General features: G+C 39.9%; 2 protein-coding genes across 6 annotated transcripts in view; both read left to right on the top strand.

Moving 5' to 3' along the window:
• LOC144006785 (uncharacterized) overlaps window positions 1–15,469 on the top strand; it is an 18,586-nt gene extending 3,117 nt beyond the window's left edge. Inside the window, exons 1-18 of the mRNA XM_077505825.1 lie at window positions 1–1,795; window positions 2,925–3,032; window positions 4,884–5,013; window positions 6,393–6,549; window positions 6,794–6,986; window positions 7,077–7,127; window positions 7,347–7,397; window positions 7,666–7,716; window positions 7,938–7,988; window positions 8,206–8,256; window positions 8,525–8,575; window positions 8,787–8,837; window positions 9,123–9,173; window positions 10,645–10,701; window positions 11,227–11,283; window positions 11,509–13,522; window positions 13,668–13,811; window positions 15,261–15,469. The exon at window positions 1–1,795 is cut by the window's left edge and continues 3,117 nt beyond it. Coding sequence (XP_077361951.1) covers window positions 4,884–5,013; window positions 6,393–6,549; window positions 6,794–6,986; window positions 7,077–7,127; window positions 7,347–7,397; window positions 7,666–7,716; window positions 7,938–7,988; window positions 8,206–8,256; window positions 8,525–8,575; window positions 8,787–8,837; window positions 9,123–9,173; window positions 10,645–10,701; window positions 11,227–11,283; window positions 11,509–13,522; window positions 13,668–13,811; window positions 15,261–15,469 — 3,369 coding nt within the window. The 5' untranslated portion in view covers window positions 1–1,795; window positions 2,925–3,032. The remainder of the gene's footprint in view (window positions 1,796–2,924; window positions 3,033–4,883; window positions 5,014–6,392; window positions 6,550–6,793; window positions 6,987–7,076; window positions 7,128–7,346; window positions 7,398–7,665; window positions 7,717–7,937; window positions 7,989–8,205; window positions 8,257–8,524; window positions 8,576–8,786; window positions 8,838–9,122; window positions 9,174–10,644; window positions 10,702–11,226; window positions 11,284–11,508; window positions 13,523–13,667; window positions 13,812–15,260) is intronic.
• Window positions 1–16,437, top strand: part of usp25 (ubiquitin specific peptidase 25) — a 267,458-nt gene that overhangs the window by 28,534 nt on the left and 222,487 nt on the right. The gene's annotated exons all lie outside the window — the stretch shown is intronic.

Raw genomic sequence — 16,437 nt, 5'->3', positions numbered from 1 at the left:
GAGACACTTGAGTAATCGTGGAGACTTGAGACATGGACAGACTTGGATTAACATGGAGACAGGAGTAGACGTGGTGAACTAGATTAACAAACAACCTTGGCATAGACAAAAAACAACAGAACGACACTTAAACTTCAGTATGGACCCCTGACCCCACCAAGGACCTTGCGGTGGGCTCATCGCTTGCGCCGGCAGACACTGGATCCGGGATCATCCGCCGTACTCGTGCCTCCTGGGGTTAGACCCTGGGCTGGAGATTGTGGCAGAGACGAAGGAATTTGGGGCTGCAGCAGCCGAGACGAATAAACTTGGGGCTGCGGCAGCGGAGACGAATAAACTTGGGGCTGCGGCAGCTGAGACAAGGAGACTGCAGCAACCGGCCCCAACGGGGGGACCTGGGACGGCGGCAATCCACCAGGGACAGAGAGGCCGGGGGCTGCGTCAGCCAGGAACTGAGAGGCTGGGGGGCTGCGTCGGCCAGGAACTGAGAGGCTGGGGGGCTGCGTCGGCCAGGAACTGAGAGGCTGGGGGGCTGCGTCGGCCAGGAACTGAGAGGCTGGGGGGCTGCGTCGGCCAGGAACGTCCTGGGGCTGTAGCGGCAGCAGCGGCACAGGCGAAGCATCCTGGGGCGGGTGTGGTTCAGGAGAAGAGTCAAGAGGCGGCCGTGGCTCAGGAGAAGCGTCAAGAGGCGGCCGAGGCACAGGCGAACAGCCAGGGAGTGCATAGGCGCCGGGACGGGGGCTGGAAACCGCCAAAGTGCCGGGACAGGGGCTTGAAGCCGGAATGGGGTTTTGAGGCTTCCACCGGGTCCTTGTTGGTGGGCTAATTGTGTCATGAACTGTGGAATTTGGCTGTGGTGGATAGACCCAAAGGTAGAGAAACTTGGCCGGGAGACAAACAGATATGAGAATAACTTTGACTGGATGGAACCTGAGAAGACTGGGCATGATTTGGTATGGACATGAGGAAGACAGACTGGCGGAGTCTTGAGGGAGACTCAATTAACAAACAACTTCAGCATAGACAACCCCAACAGCCCACCACTTAAACAAACTTCACCATGAAGCCCTGACATAGACAATGATCCCACACAGACAAGACAAAACCAACAGCCTAAATACACCAACACTAATGAGAAACACCTGGGGAACACACTAGGGAGAGGGCGTTGATTGGTCAACACACACTGGGAAGGGGAATGACACACAGGTGGACCTAATCAGACATAACGAGACAGGGGAACCACAGGAACATAAGACACTTACCAAAATAAAACAAAACCAACTCAAACAAAATTGAAACACAACAATGTGTATGTGAAAACATGAGCTAGTTCTCAAGACAAGAATATTCCACTGGCCTGTCTAAAAATAGCTGACCAGTGATGGGACAATCTGACTTAGTAAGAACAATTAGAATAGGAATGTCAACATCTAACAACAGCATAGTCGTCTGTCCAGATGTGGTCTTGCACTAGGGGACCCCCCTTGACACTCAATGATCCGAACCACTTATCCACAGATTTTGACCATGGTCTGTGGTCTCAGTGTTGTGCTGTTCAAATAGCTCACGAATGACTGAATGCAAGATATGCCATTTTAACATGAATATTACCACTAAAATATTCCAACATCAACAAGCAACCAAATATCGATTTATAAAATTTTGATATGGACAGAAAGCCTGCCATACCTGCATGCACCCCTCTCTCCGCTCCCAGGGTTCAATGCATGTAGTTTACAGGAAACTTTCATGACACGAGAAGAGGACGCCAGAAGCAACAAACCATTAAAAGGTAAGACACCTGTGATTACAAATTGCTAACTGTATGTTAAGAAACAATGTTTAATGATAGATAAGTCTAGAGCTGGACTGGCACAAAAAATAAAATAGGCCCTGACATTTTGACTTAGGCCCACCGGCCTCCTGCCTAATGTAGTTTTGCCACTGATGTTTATTGATGATGTTTCAGTTGGCTATCTGTATTCGAACTTAACTAACAGACTGGTCCCTCTAAATTGTGGGCCAGCCTCTTGGTGTAAAAAGTAGGAAAATAATAATTAAAAAGCACTGCATCAGCCCCAATAGGCCCACCGGGCATGTGCCCAGTATGCCAGATGGCCAGTCCAGGCCTGGATAAGTTGATTAAAAAATATGCTACATTCAGGTTTCTGACATTGCAAATGATTGATCAAGTGATAATTAGGCCACGATACGTAGCTTGCGTGTCAGCTACACTTTAAGTAGTCTCACTTTAGTTGGAGTAGCTTTAAGTAGGGCCTACTGTTAGTCAAGGACCGAATTTTACCATCCGTTATGATTAATATCCAATCTACACTATCATATAAGGTGCATAGTGCTGTATGAAAAATAAACTGATTATTCGGTGCAAACAACAGATAATTGGCAGGTTTTGCATGTCTCTGCCAGTAGATTATGGAGTTATAGAAGACAAAATCTGTGACAAAATCTGCTTAACGTTTACTCACTGTATTGACAAAAATAATGTGTTTCGTCAATGGAGTGTGATGAATAAAATCTTAAATTTGTTGTGCTAAAAGTGGAATTCTGAATATTGTGCATGAAAATGGATAGATGATGAATTAGCTGTCATTATTATTTATTAGGGCCGGGTGATATGACCAAAATTGGTATACTGTAGGTTAGTTTATGCTTCACTAAAGACAAACAATATATCATCATATACATGTCAGGAAGAAGAAACATTTCAACAAAATAACATGAACACATATGGTGAAATTAGAAAATTACCCATGTACATTTACATGCAGCGGAGCAGAGATAAGAAATGCAAATTAAAATAACTATCAAACAATGCCTACACTTATTTTCCTTTAAAGATAAAATCAAAATACCTTTTATTCATTTATTATATTAACTGTTGCGCATATTGTGCATGTCAGGTGACAAAAAAGTGTGACCCGCCCCATTTTGTCGACGTCATTTCCTGTGTAGTCGCGGGAAAGCTGGACTTCGCGTTAGTCTTGGAGTTGGCGCCGTTCTGTTCGAAGGTAGGCTACTAAACTGTCTTAAGTATTTTAAAACGATCGCTTTTTGAGCAGCATTTTCCATATACTGACTGATATGCCTGTAAATTCGAGGGCGCTAGATATTTTTCAGTAACCTAAGACATTGCACGTTGTTTGTTGGCATACTGCTGACTGGAGCTTGCAGCCTTGACCTCGCTAAGTTAGAGGAAATTTCAAACTCATTAGGCTTGCGCTAACAAGCCTTGTCCTAAAATGCAGCGGAATCTCCAGTTACGAAAAATTCCCCCCCAAACAAACTACCCCCCACCCACCCACCCCGCTTTTTTTTTCTTTAATTAGCTTTTTTAATTCCAAACAAATTTTTGGTCGAAAATATGACTCTAGTGACGCATATATTTTGTTATGCAAACCGTCTCAGCATTGCTGATGTAGTTTGCGAACAGGTGAACGACAGTAGGCTTCTGCGTGTAGCCTCTTTTTCTCGTTCACTCACTCGCTACTGGCCAGTGGCCAAGGAGGGGGGGAGGGGAAGTTTCTCTCTTCTCGTTCATTCCGTACTGGCCAGCACTTTTTTTTTTTTTTTTAATTACGAACAAATTTTTGGTCGAAGATATGCCTCTAGTGACGCATATATTTTGTTATGCAAACCGTCTCAGCATTACTGATGTCGTTTGCGAACAGGTGAACGACAGTAGGCTTCTGCGTGTAGCCTCTTTTTCTCGTTCACTCACTCGCTACTGGCCAGTGGCCAAGGAGGGGGAGGGGAAGTTTCTCTCTTCTCGTTCATTCCGTACTGGCCAGCACTTTTTTTTTTTTTTTTTTTTAAATTAAGTTTTTAAATTACGAACAAATTTTTGGTCAAAAATATGCCTCTAGTAACGCATATATTTTGTTATGCGAACCGTCTCAGCATTACTGATGTCGTTTGCGAACAGGTGGACAGTAGGCTTCTGCCTGTAGCCTCTTTCTCGTTCACTCACTCGCTACTGGCCAGTGGCCAAGGAGGGGGGGAGGGGAAGTTTCTCTCTTCTCGTTCATTCCGTACTGGCCAGGTTGGCGGTGGGGAAGTTACCTCAAACTGGCCTCATGCCCTAATTAGTCGAAGCTCCAGTTCCAGCTTGCTCTTTACCATGCACGCTCGTAATTGGTCAATTGTAGGGGGCGGGAGGACACCTCACGTGGGGGTGCAATTTATATGCAGGGAAGCGCAAGAGAGAAAGGAGTGAACACGAAGTCAAGTCAAGTCAAGCTGATGACACGTTGTTTTACAAAATGAGCGACAGAAAAAGACGCACATATGGACACATTTTGACTTCGTGGATAATACCAGGGCAGAGTGTAGAAGTCTTTAACCCCAGAAAGACAGAACAGTAGATGAACTGGGTAAAATAATGGCTGACATCGTTAATGCTCATTGTGGCTTAATTACCTCTTCTCCTTTTGTATTGTGCCAAAAAGGTGCATACGCACAGTGGTCTCTCTCACTGGAGCGGTCGGCTAGATTTCTGATGAATGTCACGTGGCAAAAACGTTTGGCTGTATGTATGATACACATATAGTATTTACTGTATTGGTGTGTCTCTTAAATTGGATTTGGGGGGGCCCGAATGACACACAAATCTCTGTCTACTCCCTGTGGTTAAGTTTCATCCATTTTACTTCTTGGACTAACTGCCATTCACCTAGAAGATGACATTAATTGGTAAATGTGTTCATAATGGGAAACAAATGTGTAGCTGCAGTCTCTAAAGCATGAGGTGTGGAACTATGAGTGTGTAATTTTGGATATGTTTATGTAGACTTTTTAAGATAATGTTCAGAGTGAGTTACATAATCCGCCTTGATAACCAAAACCCTCTTTGCCATAGAAAGATGGCAAACAATGGAAGAACAGTGCAAAGGCGGAGGAATCGGGTCACTCCACAAAAAGATGCTGAGCAGCATGTACTATTGGAAAAGGATAAGATGGGACTTAGAGAGTCCTTCATTAACCCATTCAAAGGTGAGTATACATTTTTCAAGACATTAATTTGATCTTTGTTTATGTGCATGATATGAATGGCTCTCATAGCTGCAATTAACCAACTGCAAATTAAGACATGTTTTCCACATACATGCATCTGTAGTAGGCTGCTACAGATTCATTTTGGTGGCCACTAATAGATTTTAGATCAAAATGTGACTTGTGTGTACATTTTGTTTTGCTGTGTGGAGATTTTGCCACTTTGCTCCTTGTGTGTGTGCTGATTAATACCACCGCTTTTCTTTATGATGATGCAAATACAGCACATCAAATGAAGTATCAAAAGTAGCATTGATCTTTGAGTCGATCTTGTTATCAGAGGCAACACTAATTCAGTACTTGTGTATTTTGTTTGGAAACACCATTTGATATGGGGAAAAATTCACATTACGATATCAATTGCAGCCCTATGCTAATGGTATACAGTGTTCCCTCACTTGTTACGGGTGTGGTGAATTTCCTCGAGGTCGTAGTGGTTAAATAAAGTGACACGTATGAAAAACTTTGACCTGTTATAAAAATAGCTCGACACTGACTTGCTAAGAATTAAAAAGTAAAATGTTAACTTTTTTTTTTTAAACCTGTCATGACACGTTTCTTAATTTACCAAATATTATATATTTTGATTAAAAGTGTCATAGATTGTGTTAAATACAAGAAAGCGCTGTCTATATTTACTCATACAAAAAAGGACAAATAGCAGCATAAATAATTTTATGGGGTACTCACCATTGAAATTGGTGGTAAAAATCTGCGATAGAGTGAATCAACAATAAGTGAACTGCGAAGTAGGGATGGACCACTGTATATCACAATATAAAATAGGGTTAAAATATATATTAAATTAGTATTTTCTGAATAGATTATTTTAGTCTTTAGCGCTAACCCATGTTAACAACTGAGTCAGAAGCTAAAGGGCAAATATCAACTAAAATACTTAATACGATTCACACCTTCCTTTCATGGCAGCATTTAAAAAGCATGTTTCTGGTATCGTGATAGTCATGTACAGTTTCACAGTATTGGTGCCAGTCTGCATAGTTTTGGTTCAATTTCAAAATATTTACAGCCAAAAAAAAAATCTAAAGTCACAGTTTTGTCATCAGTTTGTCTCCATCTTTAATAAACATGTCAGGAATGATGGTACAAGCTGCAAAATCTAATCAAAGTTCAATGTATATAATCTTAATTATCTTCATTATTTGTCTATACTTTTAAAGAATTCAAATTGTTAACTAATGATGGTTTTAAAAAGCGCATTTGCTTGTTGGTGCAAAATGCTGTATGTTCTGATTAGTCGACTAATTACGACTACTGTTGATTAGATTATTTTTATTTTTTTCTCGCCTCTCCTCAAGGTCGAGGTGTGGTTGCTACACAGACTTTTACCAAAGAAGAATTTGTGCTGGAGTACCGTGGAAAGCTTTGTGAACAAGGTCTTGAGCAAAATTTGGAGCGTAATGAACAAGAAGCAGTCTTCCTATTTTATTTCAACTGGAGAGGTAAAGGTTGGTGGTAAGTATTTCTCTATCTGAACTTGAGTTGAGTTGTTTGGAATGTTTATGGACAAAAAAAACAAACACAGATGTGTAGTCAACATTCGCTATGAATGAGTACTACGTAATGCATAGATCAGGCATGATCTATGCCTTTGCTCAGCCGTTAGATAAAACTTCAAACTCTAGACTTCCCTTTTCCATTTGAATCATATCTATACTGGGCAGGCAGCTTCCACTCTTATTTCCCTCCCCCCCTCCAGTCTTGATGCATCAGATGAAGACCAGTCATTGGGAAGGCTCGTAAATGACAACCACATAAAGCCAAACTGCAAGATGAAGGTTATTGAAGTTGGTGGTTTGCCACATCTTTGCCTTTTTGCAATCCGAGACATCGCTCCAGGTGAAGAATTGTCGTATAACTACGGAAATTCAGACTGGCCTTGGCGCAAAAAGGTATTGGGTCATTTATGTCATCTTGTAACTTATTCATGTTATGTTTGTGCTATCATGTTTTCCATATATTGTCTTTTCCTCTTTGAGCAGACACCATCACTTGAGGCCGCTGAAGACACGAATGCAAGCAAAAGACCTAAGGTGAAATACAGGTTCTACTACACTGCTTCTATCATTTAATATAGGGGAAATTGTGTGTGTTTTTACGAAACCCCAACTCAAAAGTAGTTGGGGCATTGTAAACAAGTACAATAGGATTTACAAATCTTTTTTGACCTAGATATGTACTGGTATCTTATTGTGCCATGTTATGATTGCTCTATCATGGTTTCCATATATTGTCTTTTCCTCTTTGAGCAGACACCATCACTTGAGGCCGCTGAAGACACGAGTGCTAGCAAAAGACCTAAGGTAAAATACAGGTTCTACTACACACTGCTTCTATCATTTAATATAGGCAAAATTGTGTGTGTTTTTACGAAATTCCAACTCAAAAGTAGTTGGTGCATTGTAAACAAATACAATATGATTTGCAAATCTTTTTGCGACCTGTAACTGTCCCCGATTAGGTGATAATTTGTCTGTCTTCTTTTGAATAGACCCAAAAGTATGTATCTTATTGTGCTGTGTTATGATTGCTCTCACGTTTTCCATGTATTTTCTTTTCGTCATTGAGCAGACACCATCACTTGAGGCCGCTGCACACACGAGTTCAAGCAAAAGACCTAAGGTAAAATACAGGTTCTACTTGACACAGCTTCTATCATTTAATATAGGGAAAATTGTGTGTTTTGACGAAACTCCAACTCAAAAGTAGTTGGGGCATTGTGAACAAATACAATAGGATTTACAAATCTTTTTCGCCCTATATATATGTACCGGTATCTTATTGTGCCATGTTATGGTTGCTCTATCATGTTTTCCATATATTCTCTTTTCCTGTTTGAACAGACACCATCACTTGAGGCCGCTGAAGACACGAGTGCGAACAAAAGACCTAAGGTAAAATACAGGTTCTACTACACACTGCTTCTATCATTTAATATAGGCGAAATTGTGTGTGTTTTTACGAAACCCCAACTCAAAAGTAATTGGGGCATTGTAAACAAATACAATATGGTTTGCAAATCGTTTTCGACCTATATATATGTATCTTATTGTGCCATGTTATAATTGCTCTATCACGTTTTCCATATATTCTTTTTTCCTCTTTGAGCAGACACCATCACTTGAGGCCGCTGAAGACATGAGTGCGAGCAAAAGACCTAAGGTAAAATACAGGTTCTACTACACACTGCTTCTATCATTTAATATAGGCAAAATTGTGTGTGTTTTTACGAAATTCCAACTCAAAAGTAGTTGGTGCATTGTAAACAAATACAATATGATTTGCAAATCTTTTTGCGACCTGTAACTGTCCCCGATTAGGTGATAATTTGTCTGTCTTCTTTTGAATAGACCCAAAAGTATGTATCTTATTGTGCTGTGTTATGATTGCTCTCACGTTTTCCATGTATTTTCTTTTCGTCATTGAGCAGACACCATCACTTGAGGCCGCTGCACACACGAGTTCAAGCAAAAGACCTAAGGTAAAATACAGGTTCTACTTGACACAGCTTCTATCATTTAATATAGGGGAAATTGTGTGTTTTTACAAAACCCCGACTCAAAAGTAGTTGGGGCATTGTAAACAAATACAACAGGATTTGCAAATATTTTTCGACCTATATATCTCTCTAATTGTGCTATGTTATGATTGCTCTCACGTTCTCCATATACTTTCTTTTCGTCTTTGAGCAGACACCATCACTTGAGGCCGCTGAAGACACGAGTGCTAGCAAAAGACCTAAGGTAAAATACAGGTTCTACTACACACTGCTTCTATCATTTAATATAGGGGGAATTGTTTGTTTTTACGAAACCACAGCTCAAATGTAGTTGGAGCATTGTATTAACGTATAAACAAATACAATGACTTGCAAAACGTTTTCGACCTATATTCACACAACTGTCCCAGATTAGGTCATGAAAATTTCTCTCGTTATGAATAGACCCAAAAGCAGCCTAAGTATCGTATTGTGCCATGTTAGGGTTGCTCCGTCATGTTTTCCATATTGTCTATTCTTGTTTGAGCAGACACCATCTCTTGAAGTTGCTGAAGACATGAGTGCTGGCGACAGATGTCAGGTAAGATCCAGTTTCTAAAACTGCTGTTTCATGTATTGTTTTCGGCTAAACTGATTTTTCGTGTTGTAGTTAGGGCTGAACGAGTGTGGAAAATGATCTAATTGCATTTCACCCCCCCAAAAATAATGGATATACAGTGTTCCCCAACTTTTTGCAGGTGATACATTCCATGCCATGAGTAGCAAGTGTGTTCCTCAGTTTGTTTAAAATGGCCCCAAAATTATGGATGGGCGTAGCTATCACAATGACAATCCCCATTTAGGTTTGGGTGTTAATTGTGTGTGCTTGTGTGTTTTGAATGACCCCAAAAGTATGGATCACCATAGCTACTGTAGTGATAACTGTCCCCAATTTGACTTGGGTATCAAGTGTATGTGCTAGTGTGTTTTGAATGACCCCAAAAGTATGGATAGATATAGCTATTACAGTGACTGTCCCCAGTTAGGTTTGGGTGTTAAGTGTGTGTGCTAGTGTATTTTGAATGACCCCAAAAGTATGGATCGCTATAGCTACAATAGTGATGCCTGTCCCCAATTTGACTTGGGTATCAAGTGTGTGTGCTAGTGTCTTTTGAATGACCCCAAAAGTATGGATCGCTAAAGCTACAATAGTGATGCCTGTCCCCAATTTGACTTGGGTATCAAGTGTATGTGCTAGTGTGTTTTGAATGACCCCAAAAGTATGGATAGATATAGCTATTACAGTGACTGTCCCCAGTTAGGTTTGGGTGTTAAGTGTGTGTGCTAGTGTATTTTGAATGACCCCAAAAGTATGGATCGCTATAGCTACAATAGTGATGCCTGTCCCCAATTTGACTTGGGTATCAAGTGTGTGTGCTAGTGTCTTTTGAATGACCCCAAAAGTATGGATCGCTAAAGCTACAATAGTGATGCCTGTCCCCAATTTGACTTGGGTATCAAGTGTGTGTGCTAGTGTCTTTTGAATGACCCCAAAAGTATGGATCGCTATAGCTACAAGAGTTAGGACTGTCCCCAATCTGACTTGTGTATCAAGTGTGTGTGCATATATGTAAAATGACCCCAAAAGTATGTCTAGACCGGGGGTGTCACAATGACTGTCCCCAATTAGGCTTTGGTGTCAAGTGTGTATCTGTGTCTTTAATGACCCGAAAAGTATGAAAAGCCACACCTATCGTAATTGCTGTCCCCCAGTATGATTTGAGTATCAAGCGTGTCTTTGTTTTAAATGACTTAAAAAGTATGGGTAGCCATAGCTGCAGTATTGTTTTCAGTTGGACTTGGACATGAAGTGTTTGAATGACCCCAAAAGTATGGATTGTCCACGTTCAACTTTGACCAGTTAGCTTGACGCTAAAAAATGTCCCAAAATGCAACAAACGCAGTCACCTGAAGCCGTAAAATATAAGCATATAAAATTATCTAAAAATATCATTGTGTAATGTTGTTTTCTCTATCATGTTTTTTATTCCTATACGTTTGATCTTTGTCAGCAGACACCACCTCTCGAGGTGGGAGATGACAGGATGGATGCTGGCGACAGGCCTCAGGTAAGATCCAGTTTCTCCCACACCGTTGTACCATGCACTGATTAGGGCTGAATGGTTAATTGAATTTGATAAAACATGTTGTATTTTTAAATTAATTGTAAAGACACAGATTTGACAGGTCATTATTGTATTGAAAAGTGGTGGGGTGGAGGAGCCCAAAAAATTCCTTTAGTGAATTAGGTTATGGCATATTGTGCGTGTCTCTCTGTTTTGATTGGCCCTAAAATTATCGGTCCACATGGCTATCGTAATAACGTTCCTTGTGTGGTGTGATTTGAACAAACAAATAGTATGGTTTGGTATGTTTGTAGTAATGCCTGGACCAATTAGGTCAGGGCAAATTGGCTGTTTTGAATGACCCCAAAATTATGGATAGACAATGTTAAGTTGAAATGTCCTGCCATAGATGCAGTCACCTGAACACCTATAAAATTAAGTGTGAAATTATTTTTAGCATTTTTTTTTCTTTTTTTTTTTTTTTTTTTTTTTTTTTCTTGTAATCATTTTTTGTATTTGTCATTTCAGCAGACACCATTATGTGAAGTCACAGATGATATCCTAAATGTTGCCAATAGTCCTCAGGTAAGGTTAATAAATACAAGTTATCACTGTTAGATTTTCATGCGTGAAAAAATAGGATAAAATTTATATTAATCTGTAATGACATGAGTAGTTTGGCCTTTATATATGTCCTTATGTGAATGTCTTATTTTTTCACATTCTACAGACAAAAAAAAAGATGTGATTTACAAAGAAACGTTTTTCCTCAATACATTATGGTAACTGTACACTTTTTCTTTTCTTCAGTCTTCCACATGTTTGGACGAATCACCGGAGATCTCTGATGATACAGACTATGATGATAAAGATTATATTCCAGAAACAGAAAAACAAAATATGTTCGACTCTGACGATAGCATAGACTTGTGTCCACTGGAGAAAACATCATCTTCATCTGTCTTCCCATCTTTGGCTAATTCAGCTATTGATGCTCAAACCTCTGAGAAGACAAAGACAAACACTTCAAGGAAGAGGAGCCTACTTAAGGTCTCTGGGACAAGAAACCAAAGTCCTCTGAAAAAAAGCAGAGTCCAGTGTATTTCAGAATCTATCAAAGTGTCTCCACCCTCAAACTCTAAAATTAAGAGAGTATATGATAAACGGAACTACTGTCTGTATTGTCTAACGCCCTCATCAAAAATTGCAAGACATCTAGAAGCTAAGCATGCAGATAAAGAAGAGGTTGCGAAAGCATTCATGCATCCAAAGAATTCACAGGCAAGACGAGATGAGTTGAATATTTTACGACGCCGTGGAAATTATGCTCACAATTCTCTTATTGTGAGGAGTGGAGAAGGAGATCTGCAGGCCTGCTATAGACCTCGGGAAAGAAAACAAGGTTCCGATTTTATCCATTGTTTTCATTGCCAAGGGCTCTATGCCAAGAAAACAATCTGGAAGCACATTAAAATCTGTCCTGCCAAGAAAAAATCTGAGAAGGAATTAGGTGTTTCTAAAAAGCGAGTTCAATCAAGATGTGCATTAAAAACTGCAGTAGCATGTGAAATTAGTGACGGATTAAAAACTGTACTTTCCTGCATGATCTACGATGAGGTGACTCGTGTGATCTATGACGACGACCTACTCTTAAAGTTTGGACAGCATCTCTTTGATCTAAATGGATCAAGAAAGAACCGACATGACTACATAAGGCAAAGACTTAGAGAACTTGGTAGACTGCTGACAGAGGCCCGGAAGAATTCATCTATTCGCAAGGCAGTGGAGCTCATCTATCCTGCAAACTTTAATCGTGTGATAACTGCAGTGAAGGTATTGGCTGGGCACAACTCGGAAAACAACACATACAAAAAACCCTCCTTAGCCTTAAAAATTGGTCACAGTCTGGGTGTACTTAGTGAGCTGATTGAAAGTGATAGTTTGTCTTCAGTTGACAGAGATGAGTGCTTGTTGGAATATGCTAGAGAATTTAAGACAATCAAAAATTTCAGATGGAAGGCATTGATTAGCAGAGGTGCGACGACGACAATGACAGAGGCAAAGTGGAATGCACCACAGATTTTACCTTTCACTGAAGATGTCAAACTTTTGGACGAACATGTGGAAAAGAGTAGAGAAGTTGCAGAAAGAATGCTTAAACTCTGTCCTTCTGCGAGTAATTATGCAGCACTGGCGAAAGTGACACTGGCTCAGGTGATAATTTTCAACAGAAGAAGAGAAGGAGAGGTGTCAAGAATGGAACTGTCTACTTTCGTAGAAAGGAAAGAGCTGGAACATAACGAGGACATGGCAGCCTGTCTCACCCCTCTGGAGAACAAGATGTGCGAGTTTTTCACTAGATTAGAAATCAGGGGGAAACGAGGAAGAGGTGTCCCTGTGCTCCTAAAACCATCAATGGTCTCAGCCATGGAGCTCCTAGCTCAAACCCGTGAGATGTGTGGAGTCTTAAAAGAAAATGTATTCATGTTTGGAAGACCGGAAGCCATGACTGCTTACAGAGGGGGAGAGTGCATCCAAAAGCTTGCAAAGGAGAGTGGTGCTAAAAATCCAGAGGCCTTAACATCAACAAGGCTCAGGAAGCACATAGCTACAATGTCACAGGTTCTTAATCTTCAAGAAAATGAAGCAGACCAACTTGCGGACTTTCTGGGACATGACATTCGTGTGCACAGGCAGTATTATCGACTACCACAAGGAACACTACAGCTTGCCAAAATGAGCAAAATGTTGTTAGCTGTGGAGCAAGGAACCCTCTCCCAGTATAAAGGTCAAACCCTTGATGACGTTCAGATTGACCCGCAAGGTATGGATGTGTGTTTATTGGTACAACATATTGTGAATGCTGCCAAGTCAAGATTGTCTTTCTGCTAAATTAGCTTGTTCTCTCACACGTTAACAGAACACTTCTTTGAAAGCTACAATCTTCAATGTTTTTGCTCTATTTTCAGAAAAAGTTGACTCTACACAAGACCCAGAGGAATCAAGCGATGAGGAAAGTGATCTCACAGTCCCAGAAGCTACAGGGGAAGCAGATGTTGAGGAAGAGGCTGCAACATCCCTTCCATCTTCTTCCAAGACCACTCTCATTGAAGGTACAAACAAAAATTAGATAGAGAAACTGTTTTTCACTGGCCTATACTACGTAATTGATTTTGGTTTTCACTGGCCTATACTACGTAATTGATTCTCCTAGGTAAGGTTCTGTAAAATAAGTATGGGTGTTCATTTGGAAGGTTATGAAAATAATGGATAGACTGCAGTAACCATGGTTTAATTTAGTTGACTCTCCTGTTATTTACAGAAACAAGGAACAAAGCAAAAATGCAGTTAAGCTCAACACCAGGGTTTTTCCTGGCTCAAATTGAAACAGAGGTGGCATCCCACTGTCTATGATGGGTGACTACTGATATCGGGTATCGGTGCCAATACCAGTCTTATTTTAAGGTGTCAGTACTCACGGCGGTGACCGATACATTTAAATGCCACCCTCCTGCAGCCGTTTTACGAAACGGGACAAGAAATTATATGAACACAAAATTGCCATTAACTTCATGCAATTTTAAGGAAAAATAATATATTGGGATATAGATGTCTTTCTTTAAAATAATCTGTCATTTATGGGTGGGGAATTTTATTGACTAGTGGTATCGATATTTGATATCATTATCAGTTGGAGAAAAAAAATTGTATCGAACATCCCTAATACTGACCGTGCACCATTACGTGTATGTATTCTGTAAATTCAAGAGACTCTTTCATTTTTTTTTTTTTTTTTTTTTTTTTTTTTTTTTTTTTTTTTTAAACAAGGAACATATAATAGGTCCGTGTTGCAATAATAAGAATAATAGTTCAAATAAGAATGGCAGTGGTTACAATTTTGTTGTTTTTGTTTTTTAATGGGACACATCCATTAGCGAGGTGCTTGGCCATATTGAAGTTGTCCTCGCCTCGAGCCACAGTAACTTAAAAAAAGCCTTACAGGTTTGCTGTGACTGTTGGCCATGTAGGCAAAAAACTCCATGTAACACTTGGCACGTCACGGAGTGCTTGCAGCAATATTCCTGCCTTCACGCACTAAAGAGGTGTGCCACTTACTGATGTCTACAATGTAGACTACATATATTTTAGATACCGGTGCTATTTAAAAAAAAAAAAAAAAAAAGTGATACCGAGCAGTTTTTGACACTGAAACAATGAGGTACGGTACTAATACTGGTATCCTGTGCAACACTAGGCCACCGGTGGCTGCATTTCTTAACAATGGCGAGTAAGCCTATTTTTGCATTTTATTCAAATGAAAACCCGTGGAGAAGGGAGATTACATCTTTGCATTCTTTGAGTGAACACTCATCGCTCTATAGACCAGGCTAAAATTTTAAAGGTATATTTAATTTTTAAGCTTTGGTCCTATGAAGACAAGGAACAGTATTACTTTACCAATGTCGTACTTGCATTCAACATTGGAACTAAAAGAGCAGAGGTCATGTTTTGACTTTTTTAATTTGGACTGAAATTTTTTGACAGCGTTTGTCTTTTAACAGATATGGGAGTTTCCCAGATGACAGGAGGCATCACCAAACGTAAGTGGACCGATGCTGAAATATATGCTGTCGAAAAGCACATGATGCACTTCATCCATAAATGCCAGGTACCACAAAAGTTGGACTGCCTTCGCTGTATTAATTCTGAACCACATGCCCTAAAAAATCGCACTTGGACTGGTGTCAAAAACTTTGTCAGAAACCGTTAAAGAGAAGGGCTTCTGCCAAATGCTAAGTCTCTTGGTTCGTTATTTTAAGAAATCCTCCTATAAGTGATGCACTCTCCTCACTTGTTCGGATAGTATTGGTACACCAATGTTATATTTTGCTTGTTATATTGTTATATTGTTATGTTGTTGTATATATTGTTAAATATAAACTGACACCAAATTCTAATTTGTTGGGTTTTTTTTCCTCCTTCTTTAACAGTGCATCCCTCCAACACTGGTTCGATGTCTTTGTTGTATGTGTTGAATATACTGTTATTTCACTAAATGCATTTTCAAATAACTGTACATTAAAAATGTTATTCATGATAGGCAAAGTATTAAATCTGACTAAAAATAGCAATATTAGCAAAGTATCACTTTAAAAACAACATACAGCAGAAACAATCACAACAGACCATTTCTGTCAAGAAATTGGGTCACAATTCTGGAAGCATAGAAACATACTGATTGTCTTTATTATGGAAATGTTTTTTGTTTTTGCAGGTATTTGGTGTTGATTTTTAAGGTGCCATCAGAGGAAATTGCCACACCCTCATTTAAAACATGAAATGATTATACATGTAATGATCATTTCTTGTCAGTCTGAGGTGATTTTGGTTTCATTCAGAGGTGAACTCCTTCATATACTGTATTCAACAGTGTTGAGATTGATTCTCACTGCTGGATGCTTAAATATGTATGATGTACATAGTATTTTTACCTTTGTCCCCAAAGGAAGGTAAGGTCCTCAAAGGTGACTTGAATTAGTTTGTGTATTCGTGTATTGCTGAGGTCCCCAAAATGGACATTAAAATTCCCCTGTCCCCAATCTCAAGGTAAAAATTCAGGTCTGTGAAATCTTGATGGAAGCTCAATTCCCAGGTGATTTTTACATTCTGTGATTTTTTTGTGTTGTATTACACCAACTTGCATCTTTCTAAGACATTCAGAAAGTGGTGTCCTCAAAG

This window comes from Festucalex cinctus, chromosome 18, assembly GCF_051991245.1.
Source record: "Festucalex cinctus isolate MCC-2025b chromosome 18, RoL_Fcin_1.0, whole genome shotgun sequence".
NCBI classification, from domain to species: domain Eukaryota; kingdom Metazoa; phylum Chordata; class Actinopteri; order Syngnathiformes; family Syngnathidae; genus Festucalex; species Festucalex cinctus.
The sequence above is the reverse complement of the archived record's forward strand: the minus strand, read 5'-3'. Positions and strand labels throughout refer to the sequence as shown.